The 20,684-nt window shown below is 40.0% G+C and overlaps 1 protein-coding gene across 5 annotated transcripts in view; it reads left to right on the top strand.

The window, feature by feature from the left end:
- Positions 1 to 19,264, top strand: part of C1QTNF7 (C1q and TNF related 7) — a 127,149-nt gene extending 107,885 nt beyond the window's left edge. For 2 of the 5 annotated variants that reach the window (XM_070458104.1, XM_070458106.1), the window contains exons 2-3: positions 10,404 to 10,503; positions 17,239 to 19,264. In XM_070458104.1, coding sequence (XP_070314205.1) covers positions 10,428 to 10,503; positions 17,239 to 17,870 — 708 coding nt within the window. In that variant the 5' untranslated portion in view covers positions 10,404 to 10,427 and the 3' untranslated portion in view covers positions 17,871 to 19,264. Of the gene's footprint in view, positions 1 to 1,718; positions 2,555 to 10,403; positions 10,650 to 17,238 lie in introns of those variants that run through there. The other 3 variants (XM_070458105.1, XM_020891231.2, XM_020891232.2) reach the window with 3 other exon arrangements.
- Positions 19,265 to 20,684: the final 1,420 nt, after the last annotated feature.

The following is a 20,684-nucleotide window of genomic DNA, read 5'->3' as shown; positions in this document are numbered from 1 at the left end:
ATAGTCATGCCATTTTTTTCTTCCAATTGCTTTTCAGGTTCCCATTTGCTTTTATTAGTAGGTAGACTAGTCAAGCGACTTCCCAGGTTTCTCAGCTGATACAGAATCTGCCTACAATGCACGAGACCGCAGTTTGATCCTTGGGTCAGGACGATCCCCTGGAGAAAGGCATGGCAACGCACTCCGGTATTCTTGCCTGGAGAATCCCCATGGACAGAGGATCCTGGTGGGCTACAGTGGACTATAGTCCATGGGTTCGCAAAGAATGGGACACGACTGAGTGACTAAGATCACATACACACTAGTCACAATCTAAATCCTTTCCCTCCATGAACAGTTTAAGAATACTAAGGGCTTTCTTGGTTGGAATGGGGTCCTTTCTACCTCTAACTCAGGCAGAAAGTGAAAAACAAAACCTCTGATGGTCCACTTGCCTTGTTGTTTTAACTTCTAGCAAACTGCTTCACTCTATGCAGAGTCCAGTAGATGCTTGTCCATTTGCAGGAGATGTTCTCGATGACCTCATTATCACTCACTCACCAGGCTTCAATATGATGACCCTCTTAATTCACCATGGTGTGTTCAACCACTGTTTCCCAAAGGAGAGCCGCCATGACAGAATGACTGAAGACCAATGAACAGTCAGCCTCATCCATGTATTCTACCATAATCAGCCAGCCACAGATCCTTGAGGCTTTGTGGCCCAGATTCCCACATACCACCAGCTCAGTTCCATCCTCTGGTCCACAGTGTCCTTTCTTCACAGCAGACTTTGGATCAGGCCAATCCTATTGTCCATGACTACTCTTTAAACTTGCATCATGGAGAGAAGGAGCTGGGCCCTTGATTCCTTCCTTTCTGGAAGGCCTTGGAGGCTTTAAGTAAACAATCTCAACCCCTCTCCTTTCAAGGGTCCCTGAGAGGCAAGTCTTCATCAAGCCACTATCAAGTGCATCCTTTATGCACTAACAGGGTCACCTGAGCGACTTCTCTCAATAACAAGTATCTCCTTCCGAGCGACCTGTATCTCTACCTGCATATATACAGGAGCTGACATTAGTTTTTAAGTTCCACCTCATTAATCATGAGATGAAACAATTTTAAAAACTATGAGAAGACTTAGGAATATCAAACACAACCATCTTATTTTGAGGATGAGAAAAATAAACCCAGGGATTCTCTCTGATTAACAAAAGCTCTGCCTCATGTCTGTGCTCAAGGCATTGGTTTTGTGACCCTACATTGGCACTCAGATTATGCACAGCCAAAAAATTCAAAAAACTATTTTGTTCAGATTGGGGGTTGACAGTGGATGTGCGTGTTTGCTTAGTCACTCTGTCATATCCGACTCTTTGCGACTTCAAAGACCTTAGCCTGTCAGGCTCCTCTGTCCCTGGGATTCTCCAGGCAAGAATACTGGAGCAAGTTGCCATTTCCTTCTCCAGGGTATCTTTCCAACCTAGGGATTAAACCCATATCTCCTGTGTCTCCTGCATTGCAGGCAGATTCTTTACCCACTGAGCAATTAACCCAAGTATGGGAGGACAGATAGCCAAGACAAAATAAACCTTTTCAGAGTAAGGAGTCCACCAGTCTTCTTGATCAAATTTGTGACTTTTGCCCACTTCCCCAGTGGGAAGTATTTCTTCCAATTTGCATTCTCGGTAGCTTGAAAAGTATGGTAGGGAAAGCAAGATAAAAAACAAAATTTTTCGGTGACTTAGTTTCCATAACTGCCGTCATAAACTACATATTACTTTTGCTAAGGAGATACGTGAAGTTCGTACCAAAGGACAAAAGGAAACTAATTGCACTGACGATGAATCGTCACAGGGTTTGGAGAACCATCTGCTTTTTGAGTTGTTGTGATCAGTTCTCTACAGGAACAAAGACCTATTAATCTTCTAAAAACACCCGATCATTTATCCATTCAGCAGAGAACAAAGAAAACAGAAGTACAAGATTCATCCCCCTCTTCCACTTTGCAGCACATAGAATGAGGGACCATTTTCCTGCCGTATTTACCCAGAACAGGGACCACTCCTCTTGCTATCCCAGGAGACACAAGCCCAAGTCCAGAATCTGAAGATTCTACATTGAAAATGCTCAAATAGGACATAACTGTTCTAAGTTGACAACTAATTTCCAGTCAGTGAGTAATTTTTTTTCCCTGAAACATACACTCAGCGGAAAACAAATGAAGAGGGGAAAAAATTAAGTAAACAAATCTGAAAACGAGGCCACGACACACGAGAGATGGAGGCGCCTCTACACTTAACGGCGGAGAGAAGACAGCGCTCCCAGGTTTATCTTAAACAAAAGCGTGGTTTCAACTGACGCTGACGGAGCCTCACCCGATGAATGACTTCCAGTGCCTCTGGCTCTTTGGGACCAAAGGAGAGAATTATTTTTAGCACAACTATTTGGAAATCTCTGAGAACTTGGATCTGTTTTTCTGTCTGGTACCAAAGCAAGATTTTCTCTGAGCTCTCATGAAAGATCTTCAGTCTATTGTGGATTTAGAATTCTGGAGCAACCCCCATCCCAGAGCAAGGTATGGTGTTTACTCTTTTTTCAGCATGTTGGTAGATGGCAGCTGCAACATCCTGTTTCATTATGGTAGCTTTTACATTTATGAAGCAAATAGCTCTGGAAGAAGAATCCATGAAACTGAAGACCTGGGTTCAAATGCCTGGTGTAGCGCTAGCTTTGTTACTGCAGACAAGTCGCCTGACTTCTCTGCACATGGGTTCCCTGTCTGACCTACCAGGAGAGGGTCTTTGGGAAGACAGGGCTTCACGTGTCAAACAGACAACAAACTGACAAATGTCAGCACTGATTGTCGCTGTACCATCGTTGCCTTTTATGTAAAGCAGCCAGAGCTTTATAAATCAGAAGCTGTTGATAAGAATAAGTATCGATTAACTCTTTTCCTTCACTCAACCTGTGCTGAGCCTCTGCGGTAGATCGGTCTTTGTCCTAAGTGTCAGTGATGGAGTTTACCTTCTGGTGCAGGAAAAAGCAAGAGTCAGCCATCACACCACGTGGCTGCTCCGCCATGGAGGGTGGAGTAGGGACCGGAGAGGGAGGGGCCTCATGGTCAACAGAAGGCGGTCTGAGAAGGAAAACCCGGGCCCCCCAAGGCAGAGCTGAGGAAGCACAGACAGAAGGCTCTGGGGTGCGAGCACCTCAGTTCTCGTCCTGTCCTGCTCACAGCCCCGGGGAGGACACAGCCCACTGTTGTGAAATCCTTTCCCCTGTAAGCCAAGGATGTATCTCGCTTTGGCAGCCATGCTTACCTATCCTTCTAATGACTTCCAGGCAAAACACATTTTCAGACTGAATTAGTAATCAAGCCCTTTGCCATGAAGTCATGCTACAGTTTCTCTCACATGATGTCGGGAAAAAACCCAAGTGTTGCGAGACAAAAGAGCTCGGTTCAAATCCTGCCTATCTGGGCTGTTTTTAGGGCCGTGTGCACTTGAGCCCTCAGGCTCCGCTTGTTGTCGCAAATGGCAGAGTTTCCTTTTTGTGGCTGAATAATATTCCACTGTATATTTTATATATTTCCTTTACTCATTCATATATTTCCCTTATCCATTCATCTGTCAAAGGAAACTTAGGTGGCTTCCATGTCTTGACTAGTGTGAATGATACTGCTATGAACATTGGGGTGGATATACTTTTTGAATTAGATTTTTTTGTAGGAATTCAGATATCTCTTCAAGTTAATGATTTTCATTTCCTTCAGATATATACCCCAAAAGTGGGACTGCTGAGTCATATGGTAGTTCTAATTTTAATTTCTTGAGGATTCTCCATACTGTTTCTTCTAATGCTATACAAGTTCATATTCTCATCAAGGGTGTACCGTATTCTTTTTCTCCACATTCTCACCAACACTTGTTTTCTCTTTTTGATGACAATCATTCCCATATGTGTGATAGCTCGATGTGTTTCTGATCTGCATTTTCCTGATGATTGGTGATGTTGAGCATCTTTCATGCACCCACTGTCCACTCATATGTCTTCTTTGGGAAAAGACTGCCTATTCAGATTGTTTGCCCATTTCTAATTTGATTATTTGGGTTTTACTATTGAGTTATATGAGCTCATTATGTATTTTGGATATTAACCCTTTATCAGATACATGATTGACAAGTATTTTCTTTCCCATATTTGCCTTTTCATTCTGTTTATCATTTCTTTAGCTGTGCAGAAACTTTTTAATTTGATGTAGTCCCATTTGTTTATTTTGGCTGTTGTTGCTTATGCTTTTGGTGTTATATCCCCAAAACTGTTGCCAAGACCAGTGTTACTGTGCTTTTTCCCTATCTGTTCTTCCAGAGGTTTTATGATTTTTCAGCCTCACATTTAAGTCTTTAACCCATTTTGAGTTTTTTTCTGAGTGGTGTGAGACGGGATTCCAGTTTCATTGTTTTTTTCTTTTGTGTGTGTGTGTGTGAATATCTAGTTTTTCCAACACCATTTATTTATTGAAGAGACTATATTTTGCCTTGTGAGTATTATTGGCTCCTTTGTCAAGTATTAGATGACCATGTGTGCATGCGTTTATTTTATTTCACAATAAAGGAAAACCATATAATTTACAGAAAGATCTCAAACTGTGGACAGATGTTCTAAAAGTTGAACCTTTGCATTAATCTATCCAGTGTTTTTCCAAGTGTTTTACATAGCTAATTTAACAAAAACAAAGGGTTCTATGACCAAGATTTGTAAAACACTGTATACTATATATTCCTACATTACAGATTCAAAATGCACATTAACATGAAGGTTTTGAAATCTACAGTACCACAGAATAATTTTAAAAATATGTATTCAAAAGAATTAAAGTTCTGTTACTTTGTAATCCTTACAGAAAAACTGCATAGAGAGTCATTTACAATTAATATCCAGGACAGATCTGTTCAAATTAGCAATAGTTCCAGACTTTTAATTTTATAACTCCAAAGGAACACAATAGTGGGGAAAAATACATTTTAACACAAATTCTACATAAATTTACATAATTCAATGCAATCTTTCAGGGTATTTTGTATGAGGAGTGAGTGCTAATATGTATAAGATTTCCTTTTATAATTTTGAAACTGTTCTAAAGTTAGATTGTGGTGTACATTGAGTTGTATATTTTAAATTGGTCAGTTTTATGATGTTCACATTAAACCTCAAAAAGCTTTTAAAATGTTGTAATGTGTATAGACTCATGACTCACATAGTTTATTCTCATCCAAAATAACCAGATTTATTGCAAACCAATGGGTAAAGGATGGATCTTTTAATGCAAAGTGTTGAAAATATAATGGTGCATCCCTACCTCACACTTCTTACCAGAAAAATTTCCAGTAACTCAAATTTTAAACATGAAAAATGAAACAAAGAAAAGGAAATGGCAGCCGACTCGTGTCCTCGCCTGGGAAATTCTGGTGGGAGCCTGGTGGGCTACAGTGCATGAGGTTGCAAAGACTTGGACACAACTGAGCAGCTAAAATTTTTAAATATATAAATGAAACAAAAAGCTAAAACAAAAGTAGAATTATTCTTGTTATCTTGAAATGGGAACGACCTTCTAAGCACAAGAAATTGAACCTCAAAAAAATACTTTCACAATAAAAAGATTTTAAAAAATACACGAACAAAGTGAAAAAACAAACTAGGAAGTGCCATTGCTGCTCATGTCATAAACCACATGCAAAGAATATATATATATATATATATATATATACCATTGCACTATTGTTTGGAATAGCACAAGGATAAAAATATCCCAAATATTCATCAATAGGTGACCTGTTAAATATAATACACCTTTATGATGGATATTCTATAACCATTAAAAAAAGAATGAGGCAGCTTTATCTATATGCTAATATGGAAAGATGTCCAAGCTAAGTGAAAAAACAAGGTGCGAGAATTTGCATACAGTGCTTTTTATAAGGGGAAGGACACAGAAGTCACAAGCAACAGGAGTTGCCCCTAGAGAGGGAACCTGGATGTCTGGGAGACAGTGGGGAAGGGGAAGATATTTCCTTTTTATTGCACATCTCTTTTTAAAAATTTAATGTATGTGCATGTTTTAGCTATACAAAAAACAAACATTTTAAAAACTCTAAACTATACACACTTAAAACAGCTTAAGTCCTTTATCTGTGTTTCTCAAACACTGCGAAAGGAACCCATAGACTCCAGGAATATTTCTTTAAGTCCTCTCTTTCCTCTTCCTTTTGTAATATTCTCATATTCTATAATTCCTCTCTAGTCCTTTTTCCCCCAAAAAATCACACCTCCCTCCCAAAACAATCTCCTCTGCCCAACCTGATTTTTTTTATGCCAAGCACTATTCTAGACATCAGTGGCTAAGGCAAAGATCCTTGCTCTCATGAAGCTTGCATTCTATCAGAAAAAGATATTAAAAATATTTTGATACATAAAAATAAAAATTTTAATAAAGTATTTCATATTATAATCCATTGCTAATAATAAATAAAGAGTATTTAAATAAGAATAATCTAATAAATTAGAGGATGATGCGAGCAATGGACAAGAGAAATATTAGAGCAGCATGAGGCAGGGCAGGGACCAGGAGATGGTTTGTGATGTTAGTTAAGGAGATAGAGTTGTCTTTAATGAAAGGGAAGCATCTGAGCAAAGACAGAAGCAGATGAGGAGATGAGACGTGTAGGCGTCCTAGAGAAGAGAGATCCAAAGAGAGGGAAGAGGTAGTGTGAAGGTCCTATAGCAGAGCATACCTAGTGTCTTCAAGAGACATCAAGCAATACAGTTTGTGGTTGAAGCTGGGGAAGTGGGAAGGAGGTGAGGGAAGTGGACAAGGTAAGACCTTGTAGATCATGTACCACGAGGCTTTTGACTTTTAAATGAAGGACAATTACAAGGTGATCCCACAGTGTGGGTGGGTGTGTGAGTCACTCAGTGGTGTCTGACTCTTTGCAACCATAGCCTGCCAGGCTCCTTTGTCTCTGGAATTCTCCAGGCAAGAACACTGGAGTGAGTAGTAAGTCCCTTCTTCAGGGGGATCTTCCTGACCTAGGGATTGAAGCCAGGTCTGCTGCATTGCAGGTAAATTCTTCACCATCTGACCCACCAGGGAAGCCCCTGTAGTTTTCTATCTTAACTCACATTCCCTTGTTATCCTGATGACTCGAGTCCCAAGCCTTGACTAGTCACTCATCATCGTGTTATCATTCATCAGGTACCACAACACCTCATCCCTCAATTCTGATGAGGAATTTTAATGGATAACCATTCTGAGGGCCTTTCAAACTCTTCTAACTGGGAATGCTTAGACATTTAGACTATTGCGCAAGCAGTTTTCCAGTGCATTTGCCAATGAGTGGCCATCATTTATTCAATGGTTACATCAGTTTTCGTTTTAATTTATCCTTCCTTTGAGCACCATGGTCTGGCTTGTTGTTTTTGCTGTTGTTTAGTCACTCTGTCGTGTCTGACTCTTTGTGACCCCCACAGACTGTAGCCCCCCAGTCTCCTCTGTCCATGGGATTTTTCAAGCAAGAATACTGGATAGAGTTGCCATTATCTTCTCCAGAGGTCCTTCCTGACCCAGGGATCAAACTCGCATCTCTTGGGTCTCCTGCACTGGCAAGAGGATTCTTCACCATTGAGGAAATGTTAATATCCTTTCTTCTGAGCACATCTTTAAAATTTCTACACCCTCTATCCATCATAACCTCAACTTTGACCACATGCTCCTCCATAGACTGATCCCCAATGATTGGCGTGTGTGTTTCAGCATCTCCACCAGTGTCTGAGATGCCGTTGCCCAAAGCATCCTCCCTCCAGATCATTTCAGATCCCTCCTAGGACCAGCTCCTGGGCTCAGCTACAACAATCCATTCCTGGTCTGATTAAAAGCTTCCTTATAAGTACCTGTTCTTCTCTTTCAAATCCCTTCTCAAAGCTTCCTCTAATCAGTTTTCTACGAAGGGAAAGAAAGTAGCAATTTAATAACCATGTCTTGTTTTAACTGACAAGGATTTGGATGAAAAGATTCTTTCCATTTTCTCTCATCTGAGGCACTTTTGGAAAGACTGATATGTTTATCTGATCTGTTGAGGTTTTCAGAAAGTGCCTTCATTCCAGTAAAGTAATAGGATAAATAATTCTGAGTTTGTGCTCTGAACAGAGAATAGCAAAAATGTTCGCTTTCATTATTTTAGAGTTTCTTTTTATGAAGGGCAGGGGCACTGGGAACATGGAGATTTGGTCAAGGATTTAGAGCCTATATTTGGATAAGCTGCTTCAGTTTTTCACTAAATACGATTTCTAGGAATCAGACTTATTTCGAACCACATGTATACTCTGTTTTTCTCAGTTTGTCATTCCTAGGCTCTGGCAAATTTCTGGATCTGATTCCAAGATGTTGCAATTTCCCCAAGTGGTACAGCGTGCTGGTTAATTTTCTGATGTGGTTGTCAAAAAATAAAGAAACTCTATCCAATTGCTTTTCTCACAAGTTATAATTATTTCCTTTGGACAAGGACATTCCAGGCATAGACATCAAGCATTGTACAGATCTCTTATTAAAGCACAGGTCCAACCACACAAAAACAACTCATTTACACCATTCCAAAACCACATGTATACTTCCCCCACCCAAGAGGCTGACAGCCCTAAGCCTAGAAAATCAACTGTCCCCAGCCTAACTACCCACCACTTCATCTATATGCCAAATGTGATGCTAATAGATGATCCATCATTGTCAGCATCCAAGCTCTGTGGAGAAAAAAAAAATCCTATTAGATCAGAGCTGATGAGACCTGTTGCCTATTTCACTCAGGGCACATGGCAACTTGCATGGTTTAATTTCACTCAACTATTTAATTGAGCCCCAAGACTAACATCTTAATGGGACACTACAGTATTCCATCCTACAGATTTTAAATTAAAGTTTGAGACACCTCCCACTCAGGGCATGCAAAGAACTCTAATTAACACTAATTGGCATTACATATGATTAGCAAGTGGAAAACATGATTTTCCTGAAAATGTCACTTCCCTTCGCTTACTTTAAAAAGTCTATAAATTCTAAGAAAACAACTATGGATGCATACAAAGATTAGACATAAAGACGTCTATCTAGCATGGTGTTTATCCTGGAAAAAAAAAACAAAAAACTGGAAACAAAGATCTATAAGGGGAAATGGTGTACATAAAGGACCATAGAGACAAATGCAAAAATGTTTTTAATGTTATGAAAATTTTTGACATGGGGAGATATTCCTTACATATTGTTCAGTGAGAAAAAAGTTAAAGAGTTGCAGGAATGTCATAGTATCACTTTTCTTCATAGTACAGAAAAAAAAAAAAAAAGACCGAAGAACATATACATGGAAGTATAAACAGCAATTATCTCTGGATGGTGAGAATAATGTTGATATTTATCTTATTTATTTGCATTTCTTTTTCTTTTTTAAAATGCATGTTGTTGTTCAGTCACTCAGTCATGTCTAACTCTATTGCACCACCATGGACTGTGACCCGCCAGGCTTCTCGGTCCAGGGGATTTCCCAGGCGAGAAGACCGAAGTGGGTTGCTATTTCCTTCTCCAGGGGGCCTTTCCAACATAGGGATCATAGGGATTGAACCCAAGTCTCCTGCTTGGCAGGGAAACTCTTTACCGTAGAACCACCAGGGAAGCCAAAAACATGCATACTTTCACAAAAAGATAACATTATTTTTCAAAGTCCATCATTAATTCCTGCAGGGAAAAAAAATGCAACAAAGTGATTTATTTTGGAATTTTAAAAATCAGTGCTTCATCTCCACCAAATGAGAACTATCAGTAATGTGCTAATTCAGACAATGTTTTCTGAGTCACCAGGAATTTTACAAAAGCATTCCACCAAAGTAATTTTGTTCAATAAATACATTTTTCTTCCTTCTGATTTAAGATAATATTGTGCTTTTACAATAAAGCTTATTAATAAAAGAGTGATATGTACCATATGTAAAATAGATAGCCAAGGGGAATTTGCTATATGACACAGAGAACTTAAACTAGGGTCTGTAACAATCTACAGGGATGGGATGGGGAAGGAGGTGGGAGGGAGGTTCAAGAAGGAAGGAACACAGGTATCCCTTTGGCTGATTCACGTTGATGTTTGGCAGAAACTAACACAATAAAGTAAAGCAATTATCCTTCAATTAAAGATAAATAAATTTAATTATAATGAAGAATAATGTGCTACTAACCTCAAGTGGAATTATGAGGGCCAACACGGCATTAGACATCCGTGGCGAGGTGGTCCCTGGGGTGAATTGTTGAAAATGCCCACTCTCCTCTTCGTTTATCCTGAAACCCCCACCTCAGAGGGTGCATTGATGTCCATGTGTTTCTCTTTCAGAGCCAAAGATGTTTGTCTTGCTCTATGTTACAAGTTTTGCCATTTGCGCCAGTGGACAACCGCGGGGTCATCAGTTCAAAGGAGAGAGCTACTCCCCAAGGTATATCTGTAGCATTCCTGGCCTGCCCGGGCCTCCAGGCCCCCCCGGAGCGAACGGTTCCCCCGGGCCCCACGGTCGGATCGGCCTTCCAGGACGGGACGGTAGAGACGGCAGGAAAGGAGAGAAAGGTGACAAGGGGGCTGCAGGTAATGAATGAAGCTCCGTAAGCACCCTCGGCCACCCCCACCTTAGGGCGAGGCCCTTGCTTTGCTGCCTTTTCGAAGGAGAAGCGCCCTTTCAGTCCCGTCCCGACCTCACCTCCATGAGTCAGAACCATTTAGTGGGTCCTTGTTATGGTGCAGCCGCTGCTCTAAACCCTCTAACTGCAATCTCACTGCATTCCTAACCTCAGCTCTGCCAAGGGGACGTGGTCCTGTTTACAGGTGAGAGCACAGAGTGGTAGGTGAGTCAGTAGCTTAAGGGAGATGGAAGGGCAGGCTCATGCCTGGCAGAGCCTCATCACTGGAACATCTGATACCCACGCCCTCTGGGCTGGTACAGTGGCTGCCTGTGAGAGGGGGCGTGGATGGATAGACAGACAGATGGGTGGGGAGGAGACGGACAGATGGAGCAGGGGGCAGGAATTAGGAGCCAGAAGCACAGGGGCCATCCTCTCTGCACTCACATCCTCAAAAAGACACAAAAGGCTTCTAGATTTTTCTTCTTAAACAGGTGAAATGACAGTAGTTCTGTATAACCTTTGTTGATCTTTCTTAGTTCAACACTCTCCCACATGTCCTATAGCAGCTAAAAATCTAGATTTCTTACAACTCTATACAGCAAGACAGTTGTCCCCTACTCTTTCAATAATTGTCACTTTTCCCCCCACAAATAAGTTGGCTTATGAAGCTTGCTGGATTCTGCAATGCTTCAAAGTAAACCAAATTAAAATTCTAGTGAGGCTGTGTTAATGATGAAAGAGGAAGTTTTGGATGGAATCAATCTTTGAAAACAAGTTTCCAAGTGTAAAATGTGGGACAAAGATAGGAAGAAAAAAATCAATAGATCTAAGAAATGTGTCTCTCATCACTGCATGTGATTTACTGATGTTATGGGAAACAATATCATAATATATATATTCAAGTGATTAGATAATAATTCATTGCTGAATTTCTTATGCAGAAAACATTTGGCAAATCAGCAGCTACCGAATCTGTGGCCCTTAATCAACATTAGATAAAGTCTCTTTAGGTGAAGTTTCAACATCAGATCAACTTTCATTCGGAGCTCTCATCTCATCTTTCAATGCCTTCTATTTGGTAACACATGTGAACACACTACTGTGTCATGATCATGAATATGTCTGAAATTCTATAATAACACTATGATCATAGTTAGATATTACTGGCTTTTTTAGTTTACTGTGTCTGGAAGTAATAATACAGTGGTCACACAAAAATGCATTAGAGTCAGAAAGATATGATTCCTTCAGTTACTAACTTGGATCCTTGCGGGGGAAAAAGGCATTTGAATCTCAGTTTCCTCTTGGTAAATTGGAGTTAGTAAGTGTGATTTTGAAGATTAAAAAATAATAATACATATAAAATGCTCAAGAATAAGTGCCATGTGATAAGCATTCTGTAAATGTTTGCTGTTATCATCTATTACATTGTGATCTGTGAATATTAGTCATAGCTACATTTGTGAATATCCAAAGACATATAATAAACTAGAAATGGCCTGTTTCATGAGGTAATTGTCGTGCTATTTAAAGATATGGATATGGATATGTATTCAGAGTAAATTGAATGTTAGTAATTGACCCTGGTGCTGAAATTGAATGTTAGTATTTAGATCCTGGGGACATCCCAGGTGGCATAGTGCTAAAGAATCTGCCTGCAGTGCAGGAGATGCAAGAGGTATGAGTTCCATGCCTGGATCGGGAAGATCCCCTGAAGTAAGAAGTGCCAACCTACTCCAGTAGTCTTGCCTGGAAAATTCCATGGACAGAAAAGCTTGGCAGGTTACAGTCCAGAGGGTTGCAAAGAGTTGAGCATGACTGAGTGACTGAGGAGACCATGATGCTGGGAAAGATTGAAGGCATAAGGCGAAGAAGGGAGCAGAGGATGAGGTGGTCAGATGACATCACCGACTCAGTGAACATGGTTTTGAGCAAACTCTGGAAGAGAGTGGACAGGGGAGTCTGGTGCACTGCAGTCCATGGGGTCCCAAAGAGTCAAACATGACTTAGCAACTGAATAACAACAATTGCTGCAATTTTAACCATATATGAGATCAGGTAACCCCCATATTCATCAGTCCATTCACTCGTCCATCTATTCATGCATTTTTCATTCAACAAACTTTTAGTACACCTCTTGCTCTCCAATACCATTCTAAACCAAGGTTCCTCAACCTCCACACTAATAATATTTGGATCCAAATAACTGTTTCCATGGGATAGTTATCTCATGCATTGAATGACATTTAGACACATTTCACTTGATGCCAGGGCATCCCCCACCAGTTGTGACAACCAAAAATGTCTCCTGGCATTGCCAGTTTTCCCTTGGTGCTGAATTGCAACTGGTTGAGAACCCTGTTATAGGGAATGGGAACATGAACACAACATTCCAGCCATCTTGATAAGCAAACACTGGGTGGGGGAGGCCAGTATGGAAGCACATGATTATCATATGTCATCATCATCATCATCACTGTTAAGAATTTACTATACCAGTGATTTTTACATTAAGTACTTAATTTCAACTGTAATCTTATTAGCAAAAATCATAATCAATAATAATCAAAAGACAGAATTGATATTCAAAAGTAAAAAGACTTCCCCAATTTTATTTAAATCCAATGTATACATACACATAGGTAAGGATACACACCAACTAAGAAAAGCAAGAATGTCTGTGTGGTCAGTGAAGGCACATCTCGTTTACAAACAATAAGAACAGAGCCCTGGAGCTCTGAGGATTAGCTTTTAATGTGTCTGGAACTGGACACAACTTGGCTGGGAGCTTCTGCTTTCTGTTTCCCCTTTAATACTGTGTATGTCTTCTCATTTATCCCCACCGCATCCACCTCAACCCCCTGGCAAGGTCAAGTATATGCTTTGTCCAACTTCCCTACTCTAAATTACAGAGTTTGAATTATTAACTTTCCATAAAAATATGTCTCCCTCGCCGTGAACTGAAAGTGTTAGTCCCTCAGTCATGTCCGATTCTTGGTGACCCCATGGACTATCGCCCAGCAGACTCTTCTGCCCATGAAATTCTCCAAGCAGGAATACTGGAGTGGGTAGCCATTTCCTTCTCCAGGGGGGACCTTCCTGACAAAGGACAGGTCTCCTGCATTGTAGGCAGATTATCGGCTCTCTGAGTCACCAGAAAAGCCCATCTCCCTCACTGATGTATAGCAATTATTGTGGTAGCATTTTTTTTTAATTAATATAATGTGAAATCACATCCCCCGGAGGAGAAAATGGCAACATACTCCGGTATTCTTGCCTGCAAAGTTCCAAGGGCAGAGGAAACACTAGACCCACCTTGTGAAGAGATCATTCTATTTTATTATATGGCTTTGGATGCTTATGAACTTAGTTATAACCCATATTTGCAGATCACAATGTAACATGCCATAACAGCTAACTTGGGGATAAGACAGCTGTCATTCACGTCAAGGGCACTCAGCCCCAGCACAGCACTTAGCATGTAGTGGATGATCAATCAGTATTAGATGGTTTAGATGCATATATACATGTGCACATACATGTATGATGAGTGCATGGGTGGATGTATGGATGGATCGAAAAAAAAGAAATAGCACTAAAGAAAAAAATCCTTATAAGCTCATTTATAGAGAACCAAGAAGAATTCCATTCTCTCCAAGTTTCAGTTTCTAGACATAGACTAACACTCCATAATTCTCCTCTCTACCCAGCATATGTCTGACTGAATAGGGAGGGGAGAGTGATTTATCCCTTCATTCCATTCTTCATTAATTGGCCCTTATCACAGGGCAAATCCTTCAAGCACACAGGAAGAATTACTATAAATTATTGCAGTTAGTCCCTGGTTATCTAACTCCCAGCAGTTCAAAATATTCAATAGCTACAGAGATCCAAGTGTTGAGATTATAAAGACCTTTTCATGGCATTGTAAAACTGCATCTTAGTATTTATGGTCTGGTCTCTAAGAATTTTCAAGAGAATAAGACCTCAAGCAATCTAGTCCAAAACCTGCATTTCAAGGACTGAGACACTAAAGTTGAAGAGATAAAGTCCCTTCTTCACACTCACCCAACTAATCCACAGCTGAACCAGAGCTTATCGGGTCTGCTGAGTCACTGTTTACGACTTTCCCCCCACCGCCGGGTTTAGAGTGGATTTAGATCCAATATTTTCATAGTACAAATGTGGCATGTGAAATTCAGACAAGAGTTGACTTGCCCAAAGTTATAGGGCCAGAGGAATTTTAGTACATAATGAAATTTAATGGTAGAAATTGCCTCTGATGCCAAAATGTTTTTTTATTGATACATCAAAGTCATGTATAAAGACAGTTCCAATTGAAAATAAAATAGCAGTGTGTAAGTTGCAGTCCTTGATTCAAAAGTTAATTTCACAGTAAAATAGTATCATATTCCATTTCTACCAAATGGAAACAAACATTGAAAGATCAGACTATCACGGCCTTATTTCAAGAAATAAATACTAGCTTGTTCTGGCTGGGGGCTAGTGAAATTGTTACCAAGTCCAAGCTTGCTCTGCTTACCCTACAACAGGCCAAGGAATCAGAGACGAGGTGTTGAGGCAAGAAATACGACTTTATTTGGAGGCCAGCTGATTGAGGAGATGTTAGACTAATGTCTCAAAATAACTATTTATGGGGTCTGGATTTCAGGTTCGTTTATAGATCAGAGATGAGGGAAGGTGAGGAAACAAAGTAAAAAGGCCATTAATCTTGCAAATATCTCCTGGAATGGCAAGCCTCAGGCAGGGGATGTGTTAATTTCTTTCTTCCTGCCATCTACAGATGGACAGGGTGCTAAACAAGGCACTTTAACGTTCAGGCAGAGGGGCAGGCTTCTCTGAGATGGGCCATTATGTATGATTATAATAATAAAAGTAATAAAAAACAAGTCAGAGAAACAGTTCCAACATGGAGTCAGAACTGGCTTTTCCCTGCAACGAAATTTAAACTTAACTGCAAAGTTCATCTAGAGCCAGAGAACAGCACTATGATCAGTAACAATGCTGACTGTGCTATTGTTGCTGTTATCAAGTCACTAAGTCGTGTCCAACTCTTTGCAATCCCATGTTGCCAAAAAAGGGTTGCATTCATTATTAGCATTTTTTCCATGCATCATAAAGTACTAAACAACTTCTTTGTCAAATCATTGAGACAAAACACTTGATGTTTTAAGGGTATAGCTTTAATTCTCCTGAAACTTGTATTATCCTGAACACTTCATTTCTAAATTTGCCAAACAACTGAAAAAATAATCAAAACTCATAAATTGATGTATGTGTAGTAGCCAAATAAGTGACATCAAAGTACTATCAAGATAAAAGACTTAGCTTAATAAAATCCTGAGAACAGATAAAATTACACAGTATAACAACAATATACTTTCTCTGACTATGAAAGTGTACTACAAATTACCAATAATTTGGATACTTTTCAAGAAGCTATTTATGAAATGGATTTGGCCATAACACTGAATGACATTTTTTATACTTTTAGGTCATTGTTGTTTTTCACAGCCCTTATGTCTTTCCTACATATATGGAGACCCAGAGAAATTAAAGGACTTGCCTAAAATAGTACATCCACTTAGCTGTAGAGTCAAAAAAAAAGGTTTTTTCTTTTAATTTCAGCCCCAAAGGTAAAAGGCATTTTGATGAAGGGAGAACATCATTAAGCTCGACATCCAGTCCTAGTCTTGCTACTGAAGCAAGTTTCTTCCCCTGTCTGGGACTCAGCTTTCTCCTCCAAAAAGAACTCCCCCACAGTGGTGGCAGTCGCAGTTGTTTGGTTATCATGACATATTGAAGAGCCCTTTCTGGGGTACACTTCACAATTTACACATCTCTCAAGAGATGTTCAGGTGCCAGAGTCAGGCGGGCTGGAGTTCAGATCACCTCTCCATCCTTCACTAACTCTGTTCCTTTGAACAAACTAACTTCTCCATCGCTCAGTTTTTTCACCCACAGTAGAAGCAATAATTCCTAGCTAACAAAGTTGTTGCAAGTCTTAAAGCAGAAGACGCATGCACATAAGGCATTGCAGCTGGGACATTGTAAATGTTTAATAAATATGAGCTAATCTAACTTGAATTAACTTTTTGTTAATAATACTGATAAAAGCTGAATGGGGCATGCAACTAAGTAGCTTCTAGGATTCATCTTGTCCTGCCTACCCCCATGACCCCACTCTAGGAAATAATATCATCATGCTCTTGAATTCCTCCAGTAATGATGAGTGTCTGTGTGTGTCTAATTTAGCAGTAGGTGATTCATCATCACAATGATGGTTAATTTTTTTTTAATTAGTCAAGTTTTAGATGATTTCTCATATATTCAGGAAAATTTTCTTGATATTTTGATGAAATTTTTTCTGTCTTCCTTGCAGGACATCAGTGATTTAAAAAATATATATATATATGAATTATTCAGTAGTATCCTGTTGGAAGCTGAGAAGGCAAACTTAGGGTATGTGGGCATGTTGTTTGTGACTCTATATTTACAGGAACTATTAACTAAACTTTAAACTCTTTTTGAAGGTTTGAGAGGTAAGACTGGACCCCTGGGCCTTGCTGGAGAGAAGGGGGACCAAGGAGAGACTGGGAAAAAGGGACCAATGGGACCTGAGGGGGAGAAAGGAGAAGTAGGTCCTCCTGGGCCTCCTGGACCAAAGGGAGACAGAGGAGAGCAAGGCGACCCGGGGCTGCCTGGAGTGTGTAGATGTGGAAGCATCGTGCTCAAATCTGCCTTTTCTGTTGGCATCACAACCAGCTACCCAGAAGAAAGGCTGCCGATCATATTCAACAAGGTCCTCTTCAACGAGGGGGAGCACTACAACCCAGCAACGGGCAAGTTCATCTGTGCCTTCCCAGGGGTCTACTATTTTTCTTACGATATCACATTGGCAAATAAGCACCTGGCCATCGGGCTGGTACACAATGGGCAGTATCGGATAAAGACCTTTGATGCCAACACAGGAAACCATGACGTGGCTTCAGGGTCCACAGTCATCTATCTGCAGCCAGAAGATGAAGTCTGGCTGGAGATATTCTTCACTGACCAGAATGGGCTCTTCTCAGACCCAGGTTGGGCTGACAGCTTGTTCTCTGGGTTTCTCCTGTATGTTGACACAGATTATCTAGACTCCATATCAGAAGACGATGAACTCTGATGAGGACTGCTGGCCTGAATGTCCCAAGATCCTTATGGCAGACACTTTGATTTAATCTGGGGCCCTGGAAGTTGGAAGGAGTGGAAATGAGATCCAAAAAGACTCCCACTCAGATTCCAGAGCATTTACAGACAGTTCTAGCAGAATCTGTTAAAACAAATTGAACCACCAAACCACTGAAACCACACCAAAATGAATTATATAAAACAAAAACCCCAGATATGTTCTCTCAAAAGTGATGTTCATAAATATTTAAACAAATTAAAGACAATGTTACAAATTTTCTATTAAATTCCTGAGTGCTAAAACCAGCTGGCAATGATATTGTCTCATTAAATCTCCATAAAATTTCCTTTTTTGCCTGTTATTTGAGAAAATCAAAACATCCCAAAGTCCTTGACAAGTCTCAAAAGACTGTAATAAGTAAAAACACAAAGGTGAGAGATGCCAAGTAATTTCAAACAAAATAAAGTGATTATTTTGCTGTATTATTTTTTCCTTCATGCTTCTATATATTCACTCAACAATTCTTTAATGAGACTGTAGGATCCAGACACTATACTGCTGGGTCAGATTTAATAATGAGTTAAGATAAAATTCCTAGGCTAATGTGTATTGAGCATACTGTCATAGTTCAGTATGATAAGTGCCATGGCAAATAGGTTGACTCAATGCTGGAGGCACACGTGACTTGCTATTCCTGGGGGTTGAAACCAGAGAAGATTTTACACCTGGAAGAAAACTGTGTGTGCTAAGATGTGTATTTTTAAATAGGTGGGAGATATGCAAATAAAACAAGGAATTTAACAGCTATAGTCTCTCCCATCTCATCTTCAAAACACCAGTGGTATTTGCAATCAGGAAGGGGTGAAAAAAATCTAGAGATACCCTGGGAGTGGTAATGGAAGTGAAGAGAAACAGGTTTCAGAGATTAGTCAGTAGGTCATTTTCTTAAATTCTTTATCATGATAGTGTCTCAGGACAAACATTTGTCGTTTTAGTTTTAACACAGGTAAGGGCACGGCTTTACATCATAATAATATATTGTTTCTCATGGGTTTCCCAGGTAGTGAATTCTAATAAAGCAAAGCATATGACCAATGATTTACGAATGAGTTAATGGAAGGAGCGAACAGGAGGAAGGGAGGGCATGACCAAACATCTGAGCAAATAACTGTCCTGTCTAAGTCTCACTCACCCTTTAGTTCCACTGTTCTCAGTGTCAACATCGTTCCCCACTGACCTGCAATTCCTCAGACAGTCTTGCCCATAATACCCTCACGCCCACTCCCCTGGCCGATAGTAATGGTATTCCCTAGCTCCCTCTTTTTATGGCATCCTGTCCATCCTTCCACATTCTTTGCTCATTCATATAATAAATATCATTCAATGTCTCTATGCGTGAATCATTGCATTGAGTTCTGTGACGATAACACAACACTAAGATGAATTTGGTGCAACCCCCGCCATCGACTTTCTAAGGAAATAAGAAAGGAGATGAGACACATGCAGACACAAAAGACCTAGAATTCTAGAAATAGACATCCTAAAAGATGATAAGCACTAAACTGGAGATAAAATACTTTGGAAGGAGTGCTGAGGGCAAAATGTTAACTCCAAAATTGGGATGTGAGAGAAAAAACAACTAGGGAAATCTCTGCGCCCTTGGCCTGAAGTGACAGATGGGACTGGGAATGGCCAAAGCGGACGGAGGGCAGTTCCGACAGAGGAAACAATGGGGAGAATGTGAGAGAGTGAGGGACCCAAAAGGGGGATCCATAGGCAGTATCTGCCAGTCTCGAATGGCAACCTGAGAACTGGAGCCTTTCTTCATGAGAAAGTGTGAAGCCCTGTGTGTTCCAGAGCTGGACGCTACTATTATCAAGGGTGAAGCTTACAATGATCAAGCAGCTGTACCTGTGGGCAATACTTCCTTCTCTCATCTTGCAGATTTATCTTGCTTTCCTCCTTTTCCTCTGCCTGCCATGCATTTTCCACTCACGGTTCTCCTTCTGGTCTGGGAGGCCAAGGGCAATAAAGATTAGAGAAGAGAGATAAGAAGTGGTTTGAGATAGTCATCTGTCTCTAAATAGCAGCTGAACCTGGAATTCCAAGCTATAAAGTTTTGTTTTTTTGTTTTTTTTTTAAAGAAAAAAACAACAACCAGCCAACAGAAAAAGTTTATCTGGAGAAGAACAAAATACAGACCCTTTGAAGACTATGGGATTTGCTGAAGAACAAAATACAGGCCCTTTGAAGACTATAGGACTTGCTGAAGAAACTGAAGATGAAGTCACGGAAGACAGTCACGACCCAGAAGAGTATTATGTAATCTAAATTTTCTTCTCATCATGATCCTTTAATGCATTCATTTCTCGGACTCCGTTTTATTTACTTATCTCTTACATGTTTCTTGTAAAGCCTATTTTGAGTTTTTAAACTGAAGTTTCTTTAGCTGGAGTCTTGGTTCTAGGCCAAGGAATGAATTTTATTTTGAAATATCTGGCAGGATTGTGATGGGGATCAGAGAGCTAAAGTGGGAAAGGAAAGGCTATTTTGGTTTTAAAAGGATAAACTTTTAAGCAAAAGCAGGTGTCTTTTACTCCTAAAAAAAGTGACAGATACAATTTATTCACTTTTACTGATATTTGTGTAAAGAAAGAAGAACGATTTTGGTTTAAAAAACTCCAAGTCCCATTCCAGTCATTCTTCATAAGAGCTGACTTGTAATGAGTATGTATCAAGAAATGTTAGTTGACAATGTACTGTCTCTTTCCATAAGGATATAAAGCCACTTGGAAAAATTGATAAAAT

The sequence above is a fragment of the Odocoileus virginianus genome, chromosome 29 (genome assembly GCF_023699985.2).
Source record: "Odocoileus virginianus isolate 20LAN1187 ecotype Illinois chromosome 29, Ovbor_1.2, whole genome shotgun sequence".
Classification (NCBI taxonomy): domain Eukaryota; kingdom Metazoa; phylum Chordata; class Mammalia; order Artiodactyla; family Cervidae; genus Odocoileus; species Odocoileus virginianus.
The sequence above is the reverse complement of the archived record's forward strand: the minus strand, read 5'-3'. Positions and strand labels throughout refer to the sequence as shown.